The sequence below is a fragment of the Lethenteron reissneri genome, chromosome 13 (genome assembly GCF_015708825.2).
Source record: "Lethenteron reissneri isolate LAM-NWPU_2019-01 chromosome 13, ASM1570882v1, whole genome shotgun sequence".
In the NCBI taxonomy this organism is placed as follows: domain Eukaryota; kingdom Metazoa; phylum Chordata; class Hyperoartia; order Petromyzontiformes; family Petromyzontidae; genus Lethenteron; species Lethenteron reissneri.
The window spans coordinates 4,650,433-4,675,049 of NC_083791.1; the positions used below are offsets into that span (position 1 = coordinate 4,650,433).

A 24,617-nucleotide genomic window follows, 5' to 3' on the forward strand; every position below is an offset into this window, starting at 1 on the left:
ATATTATTTTTTATTTTATTTTTCTACCTAAGTGACTTTACCGAAAGAACCAAAGAGTGTGGATTCCTGCAGTCACGAAAGCTTCAAATCGTAGGTGATGGTAATAATAAATAAATGGAAGTTGCAGATGATAATGACTGCTGTTGCTCTAGTATTCTTTCTGCTGCTTGTGATACGTATGAAGATGCTAAATTGGCTGTTGCCAGATATGAATGCTTATGATGAATGTTATCGCAATATCATATGCAGTACCCTTCCAATTGCGGTTCGAAAATTGGAAGAAATGGAAGTGCCTTGTGGCTGGAGGGGTCACGTGATCTTTACATGTGCATCTGTAGTGCATTTGTCATTCTGTGGTGCATACAACATATGCACTACAGATGCACATGTAAACTTCGATTTCGATTTAAAGCTTTCGTGACTGCAGGGATTCATCTTCTTGGTTCTTTCGGTAAAGTCACGTAGAAGGAAAATAATAAAATAATAAAAATAAAACATAATAAAATAATTCTCACGACATTTCGGCCACAACGAAACGTCGTGAGAATAATTTTATTATGTTTTATTTTTATTATTTTATTATTTTCCTTCTACGTGACTTTACCGAAAGAACCAAGAAGATAAACTTCGATTGTTACACACGCAATTCGCTGCATGTACCATGCGCTACATACAGGATGATGCGTGGTGTCGCTCTTATAAGACACTCCGGAAAGGGAGACGCACCCCAACCTTGTGCCATGTGTCAATAGTTATACACATCTGGGCATACACACGCGAGCCTATCGGATTATTGGTCGCACTCGAATATAAGACGCACCCCAAATGTGCGACCCGGAGTCAATGCAGCTATACGAAACTAGCCACGCAAAGCGATGACATTATAAGAGGTACTCCCACGTTGTACAGTATTTGAATACCCAGGAGGAGCGGTGGCGGTGGGTAGATTAGTGCATCGTAAAAAGGGGTATTTCCTATTCTGTAGATTCGCTGGTAAGTGGCTCATTATATTGCTTCTTCGTCAGATCTCAGCGAATCCTGCCAGGAAATGAAGTTGCAGTGTCCAGCCAGCAGCGCGCGTAAATAATGACTACCAAAACATGATGTGAAACTAAAACGCACACGGGAAAACCCCACGTGAACCGTGTATAAGTAGCCACGAGCTGCTTGCGTCGGGGAACTAAACCCATTTACCGTAACCCGTTTGGCTCTCAGCCACTTGCTAGTCGAGATGAAGACCCTTTGTGTCACATGCATGCTGCTTGCCACGCTGCCGGGTGAGTCCTGTTCTGCTGCTGCTGTCCCCAGATGCTGCTGTTATTGCGTTGTCACACGGAGCCAGCCAGCCACATCCATCTCGTGGGTCCCTACCCACCCGCTCTGTGCTCCAGCCGCGCTTGCCTCATCCGTCGCGTGATGTCTATTGATTGTACGGTGAACTGCGTCTTGCTTTGGACATTCGTTTTATGATGTAGCATGCGTTTTCGAATATGTTAACTTATTTGCTAGTTTTAAGGGTGTATTACCGTGCAGTTTTAATTTTAAGTGCCGTATTGTTTGACCTCCGATTAACACGCGTTACGTTCCGTTATGTTTTTTAAAAAATTGTCGATTTCTCCCGTGAAGCAGTTGTTCTAGCTCTGATTTCTGGGTTGCTCCATTGCCTTTGCCATGTTGGGGACCCAAGCCGTAGCCGCAAATGAGACTAAACTCAATCCTGGTCCCTAGGAGTTCTCGTCTGGTCAAACACAGCAACTTGACTGTTGTGCACTGATTTGCGACACTAACCCGTGAACGAGGCATTTAAAATAAACATGCATCACATTTGACAGAGAAAAACGGAAACTGTTGTTGGCACGTGCTCTGTTTATCTTTGTGTCGCGAAGAAGGGCCATCGCCCGAAACGTCACCTGCTACATTCCCCCTCCCTTGTAAGGCAATTGTTGTTGACGAATGTTGCTGGGGTTTTATGGTGTTCGTGCTTGTGCACCGCTGCAAATGCAGTGTCACCGAATAATTTTTTTATGGTTACATACATTAATGGCACCGTAAACATGCTCTATAGTATTCTGTGTTGGTGCATTGATGGCAATGTTGTAGCTGGGTGGACTACTGGATTGCTATTCGTTATAGCAATGCTTTCCGTGGGGTTTAAATCAGTATTTGTAACTGGTGTTAATTATTGTAATGTATTTAGCAACACAGTGAAATTTCTCGTCAATTTGAATCACAGTGTTTCACTTAGAAACCCTTTAAATGCATGGCTATGTCATGCTTATTTCTCTCCTATGCAATACGGTATGTTTTTTTTCGAATACGGTACTGTAGTGCTGAACAATCTATTATCCACATCAGCAGACAGGAGGATCTCGGCTCATTTTAATTGCAGTCATCTTGGCACAGACCTCCCCAGAAGAGCTAGGCTCCTATTCCCTATGTCATACAATACTGTAGTTTATACTGTTTGGTTCTTTCATTAAAGGCACGTAGGTAGAAGAAAAAAAAAGTATCACAATAATGTGATCTATAATATGTGATCTATTATTTTTTGTTTTATTTTATTTTTCTACCTACGTGACTTTACCGAAAGAACCAAAGAGTATGGATGCCTGCAGTCACGAAAACTTCTAATCAAGATTAGTACTGTCGTTTGTTCCAGATGCTCACGGTTCGATTCCAGGGGCCGCCCTGATTAACACTGCGGTTGTCCTCCCTCCCCCCGCACCTCCAATTAGCACCGTTAGCTACGTACGGTGCGAAAGAAGTTCAACATCCATACATTAATATACGCGCCGTCTGTTTCACAGTGGGGCTTAAAGATTCCGTGCTATCATTTGCAAGAGTAGGCCATTTTTGCGCTGGTATCACCGTCCAAATGTTGCGAAATTTGAAAAGCTAGCGGACCTGCAAAACTACTCGATAGGTATTTGCATAGCAACTATCGCCCCATAATTGTGAAAAATTGTCTCCTGCTAAAGCAGAGTCGCGGGTCTCGGTGAGGATTTTCTGGGTAAACAAGGAGAAAATAAATGAGGGCACAGCCATGTAGAATCATACGTTAATGGATCGATTTCCCTCTTCAGCATTATAACACAACCCTGTGAAATCTTTTGATTACGGAGATGTTGTTGGTAGATCATCACACAGAAATTCAGTGCACGTGAGTCTCCATCCTGTTGGCCACAAAAATTGCCAATTAGAGGCGGCAGAACATGTAGGTTATGAAATGTACGTGCACCCAAAGCGTACAGGGCCACTGCCCCAAACGTCAGCTGGTGTATAGTTCTACGTTGACCGAATGTGTTAAGGTTTAATTGCAGCGCGTGAACTTTGTGCAACACCGCCAGTACAGTATCACATTTTCGTTGCGCTTAGCGATGCAATAAGACGGAGTTAAAGTCACGGCTCTAAAGCTTGTTGAAGTTGCTTTGTAAGAAGTGGCATCGACTCGCACGCAGCTTCACATAACGTGCACTTTCAACATCAGGGAAGGGGAAATGCTCCAGGCTGGCTTTGCACTTACTGAAAGTCACGTGGTGTTGTTTTGTATAACCCAGATTAAAGGATCCAATGATGACTTCCTTTTTTTTATTAAAAAAATCCCTTCTTAGAACTAGTTATCACGGCGTGGGAAACTCTGCACTGGCAATCATCCGTAACAAAAAAGCACATCCTTGATATAACACTGCCAGTCATGTTCATGTGACAATTTAAATCTTGCCAGCACTGTCCACGCATGTTCAGTGGAATTTCCGTAAGGTGCAGCATGCATTTACGTGTCTGATAACACTTTAACTCAACACGTCCGTCTGAAACGTGGCCGATTATATTAGACATTTTTAAGACGGCGTTACTGACGAATGAGTTGTCGAGTCGTTATTGTTCAGTTGCAGAAGTCCCACGTGCTTGACTGGACTAAAATAGCCTCAATAGTTCAATTGTTTACACCTTGGAATAAACTCGCCTCTCGATAAAATAGTTTATTTATTTACCGGAATCCTCTCCCACAAGAGGGCACAATGTTGGACGTAGGGTATTTGGAATTGAACCGAATAAGAGTACTGTAGCGTACTGAATAGTACAACTCCTCTAATCCGCGTTCATGTGTGTTGGGGGGGGGGGGGTGCTCTATGCGGTGCATCCAATTGTCCGCGACACAACGCAATAAACACTCCTCTTCTCCTTGCAGAAGAAAACACTAATATTTTTGTAAAATCGGCAATAAGGAAATGAGGAGGGGGGGGGGATTACCCATGTGCAAATTTTGGAAATCTTCGGCGTTTGTTTAGTCACACGGCTAAAAAACACCTACGAAACGCGGACCCACGGAGGCACCGCTAATTGAATGACTTGCACATTAAAATAAAGAGTGTTACTGGGTTTCTCGAAAGCAAAGTCGATTGGTGATGCGTGTGTTTTTTTTCTGCTGATGCCACGAACAATATATATTTCCAAGTACAACAACAGGCTTATACGAATAGCACAGTGAGTGAACTTCCTGCTTTAAACACCCACGCATGAAACACATTCACCATTAACGACGCTGTTTGTCCAGCACAGATATTTCTCAATAAAAGTACGCCCTAAAACGTTGACGTGAGGTTTCAAAAACAAAAACCCCCACTTACTGACGAAGTGACGGAAGTACACTTATATTATTTATTTTGTCTATTGAGACGTGTCCAAACTCGAGATAATTGCACGGTGTTCAATGTGCACACTTTAAAAAGCTTCGAGCTTTAAGCAGGAGATGCTCACTGCCTAAATGTGTTGTGTAGGAAATAAATTGAACTTTTTTTATTGATCTGTTGGATACATTTGTTAACAATGGTGCGCTCTCTGCCGGACAATGATGTGTTAAGTCAAGGCTCTCGATACCCTGTGGACATTAAAGATCCCGTGACTCGCTTCGAGAAGAGCATGAGGCACTGTCGCCGGTGATATCCCACAGAAGGTCACTTCCATTGGTGATGGAGCCAAATACCCATCCGTGGATAGTTCATACAGTTACAAAGAAATCCCCTGTGAACAGTGGATAACTAATACAGTTACAAAGAAATCCCCTGTGAGCAGTGGATAACACATTTCTGCGGAGGGAGCTGGTAGGAACGTTGGGTTGCTCGGTCAATGGCCAGGCTCAACGGCGGCGTGGTGTATTCCGCAAATATGGCCGACTGTGAGGGCGGGCACAAGCCGGCGTGAGTAGGTTAAACGTTGAGTTTTATAAGGGCACCACGGGGTGACCAGCCCCTCCCCACCCAGCCCCACCCCTCCCACCCCCCACCCAGCCCCACCCCTCCCACCCCCCACCCAGCCCCACCCTTCCCAACCAGCCCCTCCCCACCCTCCCCTCCCCACCCAGCCCCTCCCTGCACGACGGACGGACGGACGGACACAATATTCCCCTGTGGGCTGGTGTAACCAGGAGGTTCCTACCAGTATTGCTGTAAATGAACTGTTGGAATAGATTCACAATGGGTGTGTAAAAAAGCGCATTGTCCATCCTGCGGCAGTGAAATTACAGCATGAGACACAGAACATGGCAAATGTTAATGAGAATTAAAGTTTAACTTTCTGTTTACACAGCAAGCTTCGTAAAATATATTCAACAACCAATGTTTTCACCTTGTATCATCAGCCTGCATTTTTCTTGTTGTGCCATGGATTCGTTCAAGCATACTTTTACTGTGAATTCTGTGTTCATTAAATATCTTATTTTTGGCTGAACATGCATCATTGGCTTTAATATGCGTTGTTCATTATTTGTTCAATTCTGCGCTGACTGTTTGTTTATTTCAAGAAACATGTCTCAGTGACTTGTTACCGGATCATAACGTTTAAACATTAACCTACTGATTGCGTTCACAGGACTGAGTAAACCAATGTCGTGTTTTGGTCCCCTCAATAAATGAGTGATAAACGAAACACTTACATTTTATCAGGTAAAGCACACTCAGCTATTAGCTATTTTTCAGAGGCGACTTGACCACACATAGCTCAACGTCGTGGCTGATATGATCATCGCATGTGGAAATTCATAGTATCTTCAGCGGGCGTCTGGAACTCTCTTCCTTCCGATATTAGGAAGCCACTGGAGCTTTGCACTTTTAAATCTTAATTGTAAACTCATTCCTTAAGAACTCCTTTTTGTGTTTAGTTTGTTGTCCTTCCCCCGCACCTCCGATGAGTACGGTTGGCTACGTACGGTGCGAAAGGAGTTCAACATACGTACGTGCATCAACACGTGCCCAAACGTGGAGGGAAACACTTGAGAAAATTCCACGGGGAGAGAGAACACGCAAACTACAAATATACAACAGGCATCGTCAGGGTCGGGATTGAAGTCACGACATCCTGCTTATCATGCGAGGGAGATCAGAACGAATAACCGTGCGGACGTGTTTTTTCCTTTCAGGGATGATAACCCTCCTTTCCGTGAAAACTCCGACTGAACTCACCGTCATCACGGGCAGTGACTTGGAAATTCCGTGTCAGTGGAATGTCCCTCAAGGAGACGGAAAGTCAAGTGACAGTGACGTCATTCTGCAGTGGTTCATTGTACGTGACCTGCCTCTTTGTATGACTTCTTAAAATTTATGTCTCTTTCATATCATGTCATTTTATTTAAAAATTATTTTTGTGTTTAGTTTGTTGTCCTTCCCCTGCACCTCCGATTAGCATTTGTTGGCTACGTACGGTTTAAAATAAGTTCTACGTGTGTACATACTTTCCTTTTCGAACAAAATGCATGAATCATCTTATCGTGGTTTATTTAGCGTGGGGAGGGCGCCTCAAGGGCCTGAAAACTGACCCAGAACGACTGAAGTCTTGGGATATCTGTAAAAAAGAGCTTTATAGCTCATCGGATTTCTCCAGTTTAATTAATAATCTGATTCTGGGTTTGAATCTGGTTAAACCAGGTTCTCAAGTGTAGCAAGTCATTTGTCTCAGCCCCGTCAATAATGGCTGCGTACAAAAAAACACACGCACACATTAGATTTGTTTTTACTTGATTCAATATATTTTGAGCTCTGGGTCTGACAACAGTTAGGGTTTAATCACCATACCATTTAGACCAGGGCAAGTAAGAAGGTGCGTCACCTAGTGTGGATAGTGGCAAGTGACTGGATCTCAGAAGTAGTGCTATGGGATCTAGTTCCACAGATCGTTCTCTCGACACTGCCGTGCACTGCTTAGCCAACATTTAGAATGAATACACTGTCTTATGAAATGTCGCAGATATAACATTCGCAATGTAATAGATTTGCTTTAATGTGTATCTACCATCCATTGGTATCTTCATCTATCTGAGCTATCAGATCCGCCCGTGATGATGATTATTATAATAATGATAATAATTTGTTATCAATAATAGCACCCGTAATTGCCCGGAGTGTCTCAGAGAGGGCTTTACTCGCGACAAAACAACTTACGCGGCATCCCGTCCCAACACATTTGAAAGGGCACCCACACTCCCTCGCCAGTAAGCGAGCATTCGTTTGCCAGTAGCGAGCAACGATCGCTGTCCTCTGCGTAATCCCAACACACGTTTAAAAAAAAACGACTTTAACAAAAAAAACCCATCTAAGCATGTCGATGTTCACCGCTGCAACTCGCACCCGTTGCCGCACGGCCCCCGCAGGAAACGGACAAAGGCGAGAGGCGGCGGGTGTTCTACAAGAAAGGCCGCCTGCAGGTGCGAGAGAAGCCGGAGGGGTACGCGCGAGAGATGCTCGTGGGGGAAGACTTCACGATGCTCCTGAAGAACGTCACGCGGCAGGACAGCAGGGGCTACATCTGCCAGGTGACGGCGGGAGCCGGTGGCACCGAGGACAGCACCGCGCGCGTCACGGTGCGAGGTGAGTGATTCCCCCGTGAAGCCAGAAACATGTGCCGGCAACGAGGGGCCCTCGATATCTTCCTCCTCCTCCGCTGTCGACCTCCGCTCGCCGTGGGATGGTCGCTTCTCGACCGCTGCCCTCCCTCTCGCGGCTCTGGCTATTTCCCTTCCCCCCCCCCCCCCACTGGGCATACTTCACCATGCTGGTCATTGCAGGTTGGGGAAGGGAACACGGTTTGACCCGCATCACGCTGAGCACGTGTGTCCGTGTTCAGTCCAGATTCCAGGTCAATAAGGGCTCCTTTTAACGTATTTGCCCGCATCAAAGCAGTCGATAATCGCTGTGATGTACACGTGGTTTTGTATTGACACTTGACATTGTAAAAGCTGATGTCAGGAGGTCCATTGTTGTTAGGTTAGCGAAGCTGTTGGGGTCAGAGCAAGCGATCAAAAGCATTCATCCGAGTGTGTTGAAGTTAGCAGGCCTTGGCACTGACGTTTCGTGTAAACTCCTGCTGATGTGAGAAATCGCGCTGCACACTCCCTACCAGTAGCCCTGTCCATAATAAACACCAGCCCTCTTTCCCTTGCAAGCCAGTTTTGATGGGGCTCAGCAGTAATTGTTAGCAGCATGCGCGTGCCTGTAATTGTGCATACTTTGGTGTCCTCCCACATCTCCGATTAACACGCTTGGGTACGTGTGGTGCGAAATAAATTCAGTGTACATACATAATCTTGAAACCTGCAGTCGTAATAATACATTACTGCAGTTTTCCGCATTTCCCCGACATGCAAGAATAACGACGAAGGAATTGGGGAAGTGTGTTATGAAAGCGGAACCGTTTTAAAAACTGGGAGTCATGAGATTGGTAGTTTTCTGAACTCATACAAAACGCATCGGCAACAGAAACCATATTTGAAAAAAACTAAATGAGAAAGTAAATTTTTGTACAATTTTTTTTTTATTAATGGTTTGTGTTTTGTTGAAATGCCATCATTGTTTTGATATGCAAAATAAGATGCTGTAAATTAATTGTGTCGTCTTCAAAACAAATGGATATATTGCAGCATGTGCAAATTAATATAAACAGATGCCACTGCTTCTTCATCAGTATGGCATTGCTAAATGCAGTCTACAGGGCTTCATTACTCAACTTACTCGATCATGATTATTTTTTAAACTGTCCCAAAGACGTAATGAAAAAAAAAGTGATGTCCTGCTCAAACGAGCATTGAGGCAGTGCTCGTCTCCTGCGTAAATCCCGGCACCAGTGATAGAAATTCTACATTCCTATGGTGTGGCTGAGTCTCTCCGTCGGCCAACAACTGATGATTCCCCCATTAATTGTTCATCATCTCACGAACCGCAGAGCGATTGGTGGACTGAGTCCGCCTACAACCAGGATTTGAATAAAAGAAAACTTCCCATTGCGTGCCCACACTCTACGGCTGAGATAACCTGGGTGGATAAAAAAATATATATAATGATGCCGCGCTATAAGATTACTCGTAAAACGATGATGATAATAATAACAGTGCTTTTCTTTCTGCTTTAGACGTGGTCCCTCCAGAGACTGAATTTCCCGACAAGTCTGTCGTTATAACACAAGAAACTTATGCGGAGGTAAGTAATTTGGTGGCTCTTCGACAACCCGCACTTATCAGTGCAGGGAAGTACGATATACAGCGTGGTAGAATAACCCCACCACCCACAAGTCTGGTAATGCCCTCATCCATCAGTGCATTGGTCAAGGGGCTGACGTGGACAAGACAGTGGCTTGTAATTATAACGATGAACTTAAAACCTAAATCGTAATAGATTACAGCCAGGAGTCAATGCACTACTGAATAAAAGCCTACCCATTTTGAGTCAGTCATGGGGACTCTTTGACCATACTTCACCAAAGCGGTCAGTATGGGTTGGGGAATGGAGGCAGGGTGGAGGAGCACGTGACTATTTCAGAGACTGTATATGGCAAATAAGACTGCCCTGGTCTCATGAGTTGTCGCCTGATTGTGAATAACTAAGGCTTAATGCTCACCACTGATGTTATCTGTGGCTGGGAATTGAACTTAGGTCTTTGGAGTTCATTGCAACCAATGCTAGCGAATATTATTTTGAAGTGCGCATCTTTCCGCATAACGCTCTCGTCACTTCTTGCAGGTCGGTGTGTGCATCGCGAGGAATGGATATCCACAGCCCAAGATCACGTGGCACAGAGGCAATGAGTCTGTGGTCACTTCAACCGGTACGTTACTCCATCCACGCGCGTTTGTCTTCTGCAATGGTGATGTCTTGTGCCCAAAGCGAAGTGATATGTTCCGAAAATGAAATGTTTGTTCCAGTGGTTATTGATCGCTGAAATTGCCAATTGGTGGATCAAAGGTGGCTCATATTTGTCTAAAGAAGTACACTACTAAACTTCCATATGTATGTATGTATGTTGGACTTCTTTGGCACCGTACGTAGCCAACCGTGCTAATGGGAGGTGCGGCGGAAGGACTAAAAGTAGTTCGAAAGAAATAATGTGATAACTATGTATATTTACTCATCATAACCTCTCACAGCACAGATTCGATATCGCTGAGGTCCAGACAGAAATAATTATTCCAACACCGTTACCATGTTATTGGTTCTTTCGGTAAAGTCACGTAGAATGGAAGTAATAAAATAATAAAAATAAAACATAATAAAATAATTCTCACGACGTTTCGGCCAAAACGCAAGCAGCCGTCCTCAGGTGGAGAACAGGTCTGTCGAGGAGACAGCATCTGTTCAATTCAAACGTTGCTTTTCACTTAATTCAACATACCTCCTCCACCTCTACCCCTCCAGACTTCATCGTTCAGGAGACGGTCACCGAGTACGCCGGCGACCTCTACACGGTCACCTCGAGGATGTTGTACCGGCAGCGTTCCTTCACCAACGCCACCTTCCACTGCCAGGTTCACCACGGCTCGCCGGCTCGGCCGAGCACCGTCGCCTCGGGCAGAATAACCGCAGTGCACGAGGGTGAGTAAGCAGCTCAGCGGGCTGGCTGCGTCGCAGCATGCGGCGTGAATATTCAATTTGCCGCCAGCACGAGACACTGGGCCAGTGAGCACACCGGTTTCGTCTGGCCACGGTTGGCCAATTGAACCTTATGGCGGTACCCCCTGGGGTATCCATAGTACCATAGTGCCCCAGGCTCTCGCATAATGTCCGTGATGCAGTCATTTTGAGTCTGTTGATGGTCGGCGATGCGGCAATCGACTTCATCTCGACGAGCTGTACACGATGGACTATTTAAAGTTGAATTTTTAGATAATGGATTTTTTTATGCCAATGTTTGGCGTTTCGACATTGCGGAGTAGCACTGATTTCGGATTGATTGGTACCCCTGGAAAAAAAATATTGTCCCAGACAGAAAATATTTAATTCCATCGGCCAGTTTGTATTATTTGGTACCACAGGGTCCCGTCATAAGGATCACTTATTTGGCGGCTGAATTACCCACCCACACAAGCCATCTGCTGTATATATATATATTTCTTAAGTGGGTGCATAAATGTATATCCGCTTCGACAAAGCGTCTGTGAATTACCCATTAATGTTTTGGGGGTGGTAGGGGGGGTTTGATAAAATGAGTACCACATGGAATGCAGAGACTGCACCACTTTGGTGGGACATCAAGAGAGGTTGTTTTTCTACTGTATCCCAGGCATAAGAATGTTGACCACTCCTTTGAAACTTGCTTGGACAGGACTGTTTGAACACGTGGCACTTTGAGTCAAATGTCACCGATCAGATTGCGGACTTCGCATGCATTTTGGATAGTCAAGTACGGCACTTAAAGGTTTTAGATAACGGAGTGTAGCTTTTGTTTGTGTTAGGGCCACGGGATTCACCAGGGGGCAATATTTGGCAAGATATAAGCACTGCAGCTTGAAGCGACACTGTGGCCTGCAGCATAAGTCACCACTGTGGACGATTAATGTATCACAGTCTGAGGAGTGTCTGCCATATGTGGTATAGCATTGGCATTGTGAAAGACCCAACTTACGCGATCCCTGCGTTTGATCTTCCACGAAGCTCACGGTCCACCCTAAATCGCATCCGCACAAAGCATAGCAGATGCGGACACGTGATGCACAAATGGAAAATTAAAAACTCTCCATTGTGCGACTGCGGCCATCCAGAACAGACGTGTAACGTCGCAATGCCCCGATCCACAAACACGGAGACATCACAGCGATGATGATACACTGCTCCGCTGCTCCTGACGCGGCTGTCTGGCTTGACCAACTGAATGTGACATCTTCGTTGTTGCGCTGCGTCTACGTTGGCCATACGAAATAAGAAGGCAGTGATCTGAAATGTCCACATTTCTACGGCAGGGGCCGGTCTTTAAATGTGCAATATGTGTAATTGCCGTACGAACTCCACGCACACTCTGCGTACGTTTCATATTAAATATTTTCATAATATAGGTGATCATTTGTTTTGAAGCTTGCTGTCACGTGCTGTCATTGAGTATACCGGGGATTAAATAATACCCCTAACATGTGTGCCCCTTTTTCTTGCAGCAAAACCACAGTTTCAGAGGACACTCGTTCAAATATCCATTCCAGACGTGAAAACTGACAATATTCTTCTGTGTGAGGCCACAGCAAACCCCAGGCCTACTATAAGTTGGAATATCACGGGAACTCCTGTAAGTACACGAGTCAAAGCATTTTATTTCAAATATATATTTACCTCGATGTTATCCCTATTGCCCTGTCGGTGTCACGTCAAACCTCCATTCGGTCAGAGAACAGTCCATGCAAATGGATCTTACAGATCTACCTGAGAGACATACCTGCAATAACCACACATCTACCTTGTAGGTCTTACAGAGCTTACAGATCTACAGGTAAATGTGTGGTTATCTTACATCTTACATATCTACCTGAGAGATATACCTGCAATTAACACATTCCTGCGGAGGGAGCTGGTAGGAACATTGGGTTGCTCGGTCAATGGCCAGGGTCAACGGCGGCGTGGTGTATTCCGCAAATATGGCCGACTGTGAGGGCGGGCACAAGCCGGCGTGAGTAGGTTAAACGTTGAGTTTTATAAGGGCACCACGGGGTGACCAGCCCCTCCCCACCCAGCCCCACCCCTCCCACTCCCCACCCAGCCCCTCCCCACCCTCCCCTCTCCACCCAGCCCCACCCCTCCTATTTTTGGATGCACGACGGACGGACACAATAATCCCCTGTGGGCTGGTGTAACCAGGAGGTTCCTACCAGTACCACACATCTACCTTGTAGATCTTACAGAGCTTACAGATCTACCGGTAAATGTGTGGTTATCTTACACATCTTACAGATCTACAGATGTCACTAGCCTTAAAGCGAACTCTGGTTCATACAGTAGGGGGGCAGAATTTTCCCAGCTTGCTTTGCCACTGAGGGTAATGTTCATCGCTTTCCGGTCAATTTTTTTTAAACGTTTAAAATTTACCCAACTTAGCCAACTTAAGTGTCGAGTAAAAGTCAATACGATGGCTGTTTGTGCAGTGATTTATGACTGCGCACAGGCAGCTACCTAGATTCGAACTAAGTGGTGGTACCAGCTCAGTGCTCTGACCTCTGCGCCACCCCGGTCACCTCTTCGCCATAGTCCTGACACATTAGGGGGGGTATGCTCACGTTGTTTCCCCCCACATTGTTTTGACAACATGAGATATTCCTGATCAAATTCACTCAAAAAACCCTCATATACAGCGCACGCATGCAGTTCACGTAAGGCCACGTCCTGTGTTCTTAACTCGATATCTTGTGATGCTTCTCTGGTGAAGGGGGGATTTTTTTTACGTCAATGCGCAGCCCTGACATCATTTGTCTCTGGGACCTTTTTTTGTCAGTCTCAAAATGATGAACACAAATGAACAAGCAATATTATCAGAGCGTGTTTGTTCGCACGTTTCGGTGACGGATTGTGGACTCCTTGCAGGTGGAGCACTGGAACCGAGAGAGAAATGTGCTGAGTAGTCAACTGCAGCTGAACGTGAACGATCCGGAGAGGGTCACAGTCGTCACGTGCAGTGCGTGGAACAAACACGGGCGGGGAGAGATGACGTTCGTGGTACAGTACCGCAAAGGTGAATGCAAACGAAGCATGACTCCGTTCTGTCTCCACGCATGTATTTAAAATGTGCTTTAGTCCATCGATTAAAAATGTGCTTTAAATCGCATCTGCACAAACCGTGGCAGATGCGGATAACTGATGCACAAATGAAAAAATTAAAAGTCTCCAGTGTGCGACTGCGGTCATCCAGAGCAGACCGTACAACGTATGATGACGCAGTGCCCGATCCACAAACACGTAGGAGGCATGGCAGCGACGATGCACCACTCCGCTGCTCCTGACGCGGCTATCTGGCTTAACCACGTGAATGTGACATCGTAGTCATTGCTCTGCATCTACGTCAGCCGTACGAAAGAAAGAAACATGCCCATCCGCCTTTTGGCCTTCCAAACCAATATTATAAAGCAAAAAGGTCAAGCTTGTTATTGGCACTCGATATTAACTTTTTGACCCTTTTCGAGGCAAACACGAACACCGTACACAAACTCATTGTGCACTGCTGTGCAGCGTCATAGCTAAATTATAACAGTATAAGAAAACTCTAGACTGGCTTCGACTTGCTGGGTCTCATCAGCAGGTAATCGGGCATCTAGAGATGAGCACCTCGTCTATGGAAGGTAGCTCACTAACCCAGCTATTTACAAGCCAAAGTTCGTGAGCTGGCCGGGTGTGGTGGTGTACGCATTGCGTGTGAGGTTGATGGATCACACACAGATCACGTGTGTGAAACTCCTAACCTGCAGGGCTTTCGAGGTGGTCAGGGTTGAGTTGCTGACCTATCTGTTTGGATTTTCTCAGAAGTGATTCACTCGTGTGCGAGATCTATCTCCGAAACACCCCCATTTTCATCTCTCAATTCAAAATATTCAACGAGGAATGAACGAGGCAACTGTCTGTCGGACTCTCCTACAAAGAGGAGCCTGCAGAGTGTGTGCACTTCTCCTAAGAAGGACTATTAAGAGGTCCTATTCAGCCACGTAATTGTATGCCAGTCCCTACTTCCCTTTGCAGGACTCTATAGCCGATCTCAATAAGCCAGGAAAGCCTCGCTCTCGAGCAGTTGTTTCTCACACTTATTTGGCCGATGCAAACATTTCCGTGGACCCCCCCCCCCATCCGTCCGTCACAAAACGCATTCACTTCTCTCACTAAATACCACTCGTAAAAAATATATTCACATTACCGGAACATTAAAAAAATGGTTACGCAGCTACAAGGCTTTTTTTAAAGGGGGGAGGGTTTTTAGATCTTAGCGTTAGGGTAGTTTAATCAGGGGTAGTTTACCATTTTTTTTCATTAAATGTCATGTAAGTACAATTTTTTTTAGAAAATACCCCAAACAAAAAGTGTAATAAACATTGTCATAATTCCCGGATCGATGCTGCGTTTGCGTCGCAGCCAACGCGAACCACCCGGAGGGCCGTCGCAGGCCGCTCACCTGCGGTCCCGGGACCGCACTCTGAGTCTCGAGGACCTGTCCAGGAGGGTCCTGCTAAGCTTCACACTTTGGGGGGGAGGGGGACGTCTCGTAATTCTTGTTTGTGTCTTTTTTTTTGTCTCTTACAGATAAATTTACAAGAACGATCGAGGTGGTCGTTGGTGTGTGCGTTGCAGGCGCCATGCTTGTGTTGCTCATCATTTCAATTTTTGTCATCAAACGCTGTCAAAGGTAAACATTCAAATGTGTTCGGATATCTCTAGAATTAGCGCGGCCTGGAAGCGTATTATTAAGTAATACATCTTCCAATTACAATTCCTTATAGAGGAAACACGAATTAACTGATTACTAATCTATTTTATAATTACAATACCCCCCCTCTTCCGCCTCTGATCTCTGCACCTGATTGGGTTCGGTGGTGACGTCGTCCTACTGCTGCTCTATTTAAGGCCGGAAGCACGTGGATTGCTTCACGATTCTGGCAAATCGCCCGATCATGCTAGATGTGATTACCAGCGAAACGTCGTACTACTCAAATTGTAAATGTTGTGGATTTACTCTCCAACACACCGGTGGGCTGAAGTAGTAACTAATTGGCGTTTTGTTTACGTGACAAATCCCTCACTGATTGACTGTGTCGGGTGGTGGAGGGTTACGACACATATTCTTGGTTCTTTCGGTAAAGTCACGTAGAAGGGAAATAATAAAATAATAAAAATTCAACAATATAATCAAATTCTCACGACGTTTCGGCCACAACGCAAGCAGCCGTCCTCAGGTGACACATTTATACTTTCGCGATCTTTCCCAAAAACCTTTATTATGAATCTTTAAAATTATTTAGGCGTTTTTTTCTATATAGATGAGATAAAAATGTTAAGTCCTTTTATCAATCCACTGCTGGACGAAGGCCTCACCCCTAAATTGTGGCCACCTCTCACGATCCTGCGATGTAATATAAATACAAAGATCCCCCCTATAGCCTTCACAGGCTGTTGGGGAAAGTGCTGTTAGCGAGCACCTATGAAGGCCGGAACGGTACACGAGGGGGTGGTGTGACCAGCACACGCCCGTCCGCCTTTGTCTCCCCAGCGGCGATGTTTACACATCCCATCAGGAACTGATTTGAGGCTGGGTCAAGCTAGGGGAGGCCCAGGACCAGTTCAGATAATCGTCACTGGTGTTGGCCGTGGGTAGGAATCGAACTCTGGTCGCTGGGTTCGTAGCGCAGCGTAGCGCTATCAATCCACCAATCACCTGCACACGAACCAATTTCATCGCTCCATCTCCCCAGTTTTATTTCCTCTCGCACTGTTGTCGGTCACTCACGGTCATTGTTTGACAATACTTCACCATGCTGGTCAGTGGGGGTTGGTGAAGGTGGCGTGGGTGGTGGTAGGTGCGGTCCAGCTTTCACTTGCCAGCAATGATTGGCCATGGCAAGGAATCAAACTCAGGGCCCACCGGGGTTTAAGGCTCTGTGCGAGCCACTAACCACAAGCATTGCCTGCAATTAACCGACAATTTGTCAAGTATTTTCTTCATATGCTGGATGAGAACTGTAAAAATTCAACGTTACACTCTTTGGGTCTTTCGGTAAAGTCACGTAGATATAAAAATAACTAAATAATTAGAAATCACGACGTTACGATCGCATGATGAATTCCTGCAGTGACGAAAGCTTTAAGTCAAGATTCAACGTGATGTTTTTCAACGTTGCATATACTATTGTAGCCGACAAATGGCACTTGTGCAAGAGTACACACACCGAGGAGATGGAGCGATTTAATCAGTCTGTGTACAGGCGCTAGCTGGATTATATTACACCGTATGTATGTTGTATGTCTGTATGTTGAACTTATTTCGTAGCCAACCGTGGTCATCGGAGGTGCGTGAGAGGTGGTGATGGTGGTGGCGGCTTGGGGAGGCCTTCATCCAGCAGTGAATTGAGCATGGCTCATGATGAATGCAGTACACTGCAGGTGTGCGCAATCAAAGCAATGACATGCCTAATCACTGCACTGTCCGCTGGTTTTTTCAAACAGAAATAAGGAGAAACCTGGAGAAGCGGAAAAATCACTAAATCCACTTCACAAAGGCTCGGTAAGTGCGGCTGTCATTGCATCCAACTCGCAGGGTTGTGTTTTCCCCACTTTTAAATTTGAAGAATGTGAAAGTGTACATGTGGAAGCATAGAAGCACAGTTCAGCAAAGGATCTTGATGCACTGCCTTCCTCTGCCTGCAACTATATACCGAACGCAACCCCAATGACAACATTTTATTATGCGTGAGGGTCGCCCATCCAAACATTATCCAGGCTCAGACCTGCTCGGCTTCTGATGTCTCATGAGATTGGGCAGGTTACGGGTGATTATTTCATAAACGTTTTCATCTCACGCTTGTCACATTTATTTTTTAACGAAGTAGCAGACGACCATGATTGCGACGACGGTGCTGAAATTCGGAAATATAACTCAGGATGATAATGATTTTTACACTGGTATTTTTTGTTTGTCTTTCTTTTCCTGTAGGAATGCTGTTAATCTTAGCTGGCTGTCACAGTGAGAAGACTACAACAATATGCTGCCAAACCCATGGATGATGACTGACTTTCGTGAGCTTTCGTCACATATGTCGCGCTATGCTGTTACTTTTGAAGATTTTTGTTGTGTGCACACAACCCTTTTTTTACGAGGTATCATTTCAAAGAGCACTTTAATATGTTAGGACTGTACTTGTGTGTATATATGTTTACAGCATCAATATAAACCAAACTATAATTGCACCGCCGTATAGGTGAGGTTACGCGATGCTGTCGTGGTGTAACGGTCAGCGCACCGGGCTTGCAATCCAGAGATCACCTGTTATGTTCGATCTCCCAGCGTGGCAACTGAAACAACGAGGCAATGTCTCTTAAATTCCCCCCTCCCCACGCACCTCCTCTGTCCACCAAGCACTATAGATGGGTACAGCCAATGGGGTAAGTTGCGAGTAACTGCAATCCCATATTTTCAAGATGTCTGAGCGCACGTGGAAAAGTTAGCCAAGATACATTCGATAGAGGGGTGTTCTCTCGATTTAGACCTCCCTCTCGTGGAGTCTCGTCTGCCAGCATGGGCTCGAGCGAGTAACTGCAGGGCTGCGCCTTTATACGCGTGTCCGACTTGTAAGGGTTGGAGTTTGGGTTGGATTGAACACACAGGAGTAGATGAAGAAATTATTATTTCTTTTTTTTACACAAATAATCTTAATGGGCACAATATGTTTATACTTACTGTATACCGATCATGTAAAATGCAAAGCTGTACTGTACTAGTATACGCCTAAAACATTTTAACACCTGATATTACCGTTCGCTGACCTGTGGTCAATGTGTTAGAATAGTGGCTTGTTTAGGTTGTGCAGTATTAAACAATTGCAGTGCAACGTCGCATATCCGACCGTCATATATCCACCCCGACCACCCACATCCAGTGCGGCGACGCACTGTGGATCGTGTCACTCTTAATTCAGAGGCTTTCTTTCACTTCATGCGATTCCCTGTACATGTTGTTCTATGTCCTTTCAAGTCACCCATACGGGTGACTATTGCGTGGACTGCGTGCACTCAACGTGGTTCGGGGCTGGCCGCTCGCCTAGTGCGGTGCATTGTGGGCTGAGGTCAACTGCCCCCGATTGGGTTTTTTGTTTAATTTTGGAACGCATCGACCGCGTAGGGCAAGGGAAATCCTGTTGCACGTTCGCAATCTCGCGTGCATTCACTTTCTCAAGTGCGGCCGAGTTTGTTTTGCTGACGTTTCAAGCAGTCGTTAAGTCTCTCCTGCCGGGCAACGTATGTGTGCAAGCAGTCATTCCCTATCGATGTTCACGTATGCGGTCCAGACCACGAGCTCAAACTCACTGCATGTTTTGTGTCCTTTTTGCTCGTTAGACCACCGACTAGACCGGTTTAGGCCCCATCGGTGCAACACAGTCCTCAATAGGCCACCACTACCATTTGCCTCTGTGTGTTGCCAACACGCGGAAAGGACTTTCAACTTTTCACGATTGTGACCCCCTCTTCTTGGTTCTTTCGGTAAAGTCACGTAGAAGGGAATAATGAATGAGCTCATTCAGACGCTGTCTTTCCGACAGACCTGTTCTTCACCTGAGGACGGCTGCTTGCGTTGTGGCCGAAACGTCGTGATAATTATTTTATTATGTTTTATTTTTATTATTTTATTATTTCCATTCTACGTGACTTTACCGAAAGAACCAAGAAGATGAATCCCTGCAGTCACGAAAGCTTTAAATCAAAGATTGTGACCCCTTCAGCACCTGCCCACATGTGTAAATTACGGGGAAAGCCCATCACAACAGAAGCATGAATGCAGGCTGGAGACACGTGTTTAACAACACACAAAGGTGTGAACCATTGTGTGTACAAAAGCTCTCCTCCTTATCTCCTTCAAGAATGTAACTTTTTTTCACAAAGCCACTGTGAGTCGGATATGCGATGTAATAACAGCAGTTATAGAACATTTAGCTTCAAATCTAGAACATTTGTTTCTTCAGTTTCAGTATTCTCGTGGAGTTCTTTCTTTCAATGCAATCTGTGATGTGTTTTTTTAATTGCAATGTACATTATTGACGTGATACGTGCTGAATTAATAAAATAACAGATCTTTTTCGTCATGCGTGTGCCTGATTGAGAGTGCAACGCGATACACGGGGTACGTGCCTGCATTAGCAGACACCCACCAGCAGGGTGTGATGTGTGGGCCACCAAGGTTCCCCAGACCCCAAGAGGGGGGCTGGGGGAAGATTCCACGTCCTTCTGGAACTCTCTGGAAGGGAGGCGGGCCCAGGGGCGTGGCCAGGGGCGTGGGGACCCTGGCAGCTGTATAAAACCCGGAACCCTGACCCGGGTTCGGCAGTGTTCCTCAAGCCGAAGACTGAAGACCGGGCTTAGAGTAGGACCCTGGGTACCCCCAGACCCAACGTCCTTGTAAGAGCCGGGACTGAGTGGGCCAGTGGCCGGGACCTGAGGACATTGGCTGGGTCTGGTCAGGATAGTCTCCCCTAGGCCCCCTAGCCGGAGGGCTGAGTGTCGAGTGGTCCCCTGTGTGAGGAGGCACGAAGGCCCGGAGGTCATACCTCCCCAGGTAGCGGGTGTAAGTGGCCGTTACCCCATTGTGTTAGAGATCCTGTACTGAGTTATCTCCATATATATAAAAGGCAAAATTGTGAATATGTTAGTCTGTTCAAAATGTTTAGCGTACGTCCCGATATGCAACAAACTTGAAATTTGCCATGTGGGTACTTTCCAGACTGTACACCATGCAAAAATTATGAAAATACACTTTTTTTGGGGGGGTGGGGAGGGAGCTCAATAATGCATATATTTTTTGCACGACAAGTGAGCTGTGACGTCAAATCTGTCATGTGACCCGCGCACGTGGAAGCGTAACGCATTGTCGTGTAGTGGTCAGCACGCTGCGCTACGAACCCGGCGACCCGAGTTTGATTCCCGCTCACGGCCACCACCGGTGACGATTATTTCAACCGGCCCTGGGCCTCCCCTAGGTCGACTCAGCCTCAAACGAGTAACTGGTGTGGTGTGTGAACATCGCGAATGGGGAGACAAAGGCAGCCGGGCGTGGTGGATCCAAGTCCCGGGTGAAGCCGGGTAGTACAGCTCGTTTTTTGAAAAAAAATGTTGCCTCAAGTACCGGCTCTCCCTCGTCTTTGGGCTCACTACAATAGTGACGGAACTAGGCATCAGCAAAGTAAGCAACGTTTAAGGGCCCAAGCAGCTGAAGGGGCTGCTGGAGATTTATGAAATCAAGCAAGAAAAAACATGCATATGCATGGGTTTTAGAACGTTTTTCAACATGCGTTTTTCTTCGAAAGTGTTCACAGTTTAAAGGATTGTATATTGCATAATACCTGCTATGATCACACAAAAAATGAACATTAACGAAGAAAATGGAGAGTGTGGTACAGAATATGAAAGTGTATGAACTGGCTTGTGTTAGAAGTTGGCATCATGTTCTGGGATGTGACCTAATGGATTAATGTATCTGTTGTAATAACTTTTTTGCTGTGTGTGTGCTTGTCTTTTGTTTGGCTGCCATTAATTAATTCATTTATATTTTCTGAGGGATTTCATTTGCTTGGTAGTTGATATATATTTACGATCTGGCCCTTATATAATTAGTGTACAGCGTGTTAGGCGTGCAATTAGCATGAACGACGCCGTCTAAAATGTTTTTAAAGCAGCATGCAGAGGTGCATGTCTGTAATGATGTTGCGAGACAGAGGAATGTTTCGATTAGGGAACATGCACAGGTAAATGGAATCGATCAACCTTAAGAAAAGTGAGCGGGCTCGGGCAGGCCACAAGTCACTACTATGAGGGATGATGGCCGGTGATCAACAACAACGATGGGGTGGCGACCAAGGAACGGAACGGCGCCATAAAAGGACGAGGAGATGGAGCGATGAAAGCCATTCGATTGTGAGAGGTGGTGGTTGCTTTCAGAAGATACCAGCAGTGGATTGATCCTGGTGATGATTATCGTGATGATGATGATGAAAGGAAACAGAGTTTAACACTCTTTGGAGTGAATTTTAAATATGTTGTTTTTTTCACGTGTCAGTGACAATTTTCCCATAAAATTAGTTGGGACCCATCCTTCTAAAGGATAACATACCCGGCGGAGTCCTCGTATTCAGGATGCGAGCCTCGCTCCACATCCTCTTCCTGTGGTGTATGCTTCGGGTCAAAGTGTCTCTCACACAATGGAACGCTCGGGATTGTTCTGCGTATCCTCCCGTCGTACTTATTTCTGGAGTAATATCTCAGGCCAGCCACTCGGTGAATGAGCAGTAAAAGTTACAAAAGTATGGAATCTGTGCACTCCCACTGTTGCCAGATTGAATCCCGGGCACGGCTAACATTAGTGATGGATGATCTGGCACTCTTTTAATAATTTCCTCGTGCAGCAATTGAGTAAAGTGTGGTTTTGTGAAGTTCCGTATGTGCTGTGTCAGTACATCACTGCACTTGTGTACACCAACATGCGATACTAAGTCGGGCCTGTAGGTGGCTGGCAGGGTTATTGAGTAACCTGACCAGTCACATGGTTAATGGCGACTCAGTTGAAAATTGCTGTGTGTGACACACGTGCTGTTTTACAGATTACCACAATTAACATGTTTGCCCTCGATTTGGAGCACCTACCAATATCCTTCATTTCGAGTGTGCAACAGTGATATCTGCTTCGTATGTATGTATGTATGTTTAACTTCTTTCGCACCGTGCGGAGCCAACCTCCCTCACCAACGCCACACCGGTCAAGAGGGATTGGGCCTCCTCGCTCTGCCAACTCGGCTCTTAGCCTGCATCATGAGTGGAGCATGAGGCCCCGGTAACTGCACGAGTCAGGACTTCAGCAAAACAACTGGAAACAGAGGCCAGGCACATGCTGTGAAGAAGGACCTTTGCCCAAAACATATTAATCATCTTGTTTATTTTAAGCCAGCGTTATTGACGAATGTGTTGTGTTTTGTTTTTGTTATTTGTGCATGTACACCACTGTCAAAGCAGCATCAAAAATGTTTTTCTTTAATGAGAAAATAAGCTTCTGGCTTTATGAATACAGGTACATGGGGAGGCTATTAAGAATGTATTGGCAGGTGAAGTTTGGAATAGAGTGTGAAGACAGCATTGCAGATGTAACTGTGTTCATGACGGGTCATCACGACACGCCATTGAGTCAACATCAGCAACAGCAACACCGTTACAAAAGCCGTTCCCATGTCTGCACCGTCGCTCAAGGGCCTGTAATGCTACGGTGGTGTCAACGATTTAGAGACAGAGTTTCTAGGAGGCGCTTTCTTTATTAACATCTTCCACAGTCTCGTCCGCACACTCCCCACAGTAGCTCGGCCTAGCCTGTACATTCACTAGCCGTCTAACACTGACGGCGCTGACTGAGATAGCAAACTGCTATCCTTCGTAGCGCAATATCTAGCGGAGACGTTTAGCAATGACGGCGATGAGACGACAGCCCTGTGAGCCATGAGGCTCTTGACTCGGGTGCAACCGCAACGACGAGACGAGTCCATTCCAAGAACCGGCAGCCCTGAGCCCCCCGCTCTCAGCTCCTTTTATGCTCCCAGCGCGGCCTGGCTCTGCTCCGACCACGCCTCCAATCTCGAACCCGCCAGCAGGTTCCAGGGGCCTCCAGATGGGATCCTCCGTGACCCTATCCTAGTTCCTCCTCTCTGCCAACACACCGTGCTCACGCTCACCGCCGTGTGTCCTGTCTGTCCAACACAGTTGCCACTGCTGTCCACCAGCCAGCGCTATTACACTACACTACAATTAATTATAGCAATAATGTCAACTTGTGACGTGCATTCGCTCACTCTGGTAGAGACAGCACGACTCAGGTGGGCGATTAATCGCAGACAAGCGGGAAAGCAGCCGCGCAATTAGCCGGCGCTAACAATTGCCCAAGCCCTGTGGTCCTCTCTAAATTGAGGTGTTATCAGCCAATTAATGAGCGTTTCTATGTGGGAGGAAACCGGAGCACTTGAAGAAAACCGACGCATGTGAGGGGGAGAACACTCTACCCCGTACAGACGGAAAAGACGGGGCCCACATTTTGCTATAACGCCTTCCCAAAATCCAGGGTAAAGGACCTCGACGCTCACGGGAAGTTTCGCAACATCTGCACGATCCACCACCCACTATCGCCTCCACAGTGCTGGATTAAAGGCGTGTGTAGCCACCACCGCCCGGCTAAATTTATTTAATCCACGGGGTCGGCAACCTACGGCTCCAGGAGCCGCGCTTTTCTTAAGGACTGTTCCGCGAGACGTTATTCATCAAGGACCACCACCTCGTATTCACGTGCGTTGCGGCTCTTGAAATATTTATCTTTACCGAGTTCGAATTTTTTTCTCTACCTGTTATTTTGGTTGCCGACCCCTGAGCTAATCCAAGCACTCGAAGCTAATGTCATCTCTCCACTCTGCTCTCACTACTACAATACATTATCAGTGGGTTCCCCAGCCATTTTTATTCTGTTGTGTTATTGCCCCTCCGCCAATCTCCAGCAGCTATTTTGTTTGTGCTGCATATCACTTTTACGCAGCTCCATGATTCGATCCGCGGGTCCATGATCCTTTCGGCAACTCCACGATGCAAATGCTCCGCAGAGGTCACATTTCA

At 46.0% G+C, this 24,617-nt stretch overlaps 1 protein-coding gene across 1 annotated transcript; it reads left to right on the forward strand.

Moving 5' to 3' along the window:
- The first annotated feature begins 1,142 nt into the window (after positions 1-1,142).
- On the forward strand, positions 1,143-20,044 carry LOC133342018 (basal cell adhesion molecule-like). Its single transcript, XM_061550885.1, has 11 exons — positions 1,143-1,277; positions 6,416-6,558; positions 7,643-7,859; positions 9,397-9,464; positions 10,005-10,089; positions 10,677-10,853; positions 12,407-12,534; positions 13,821-13,968; positions 15,522-15,624; positions 17,439-17,496; positions 17,926-20,044. Exons 1-11 carry the CDS (start codon positions 1,232-1,234, stop codon positions 17,935-17,937), a joined length of 1,185 nt encoding a protein of 394 aa, XP_061406869.1. The 5' UTR covers positions 1,143-1,231; the 3' UTR covers positions 17,938-20,044.
- Positions 20,045-24,617: the final 4,573 nt, after the last annotated feature.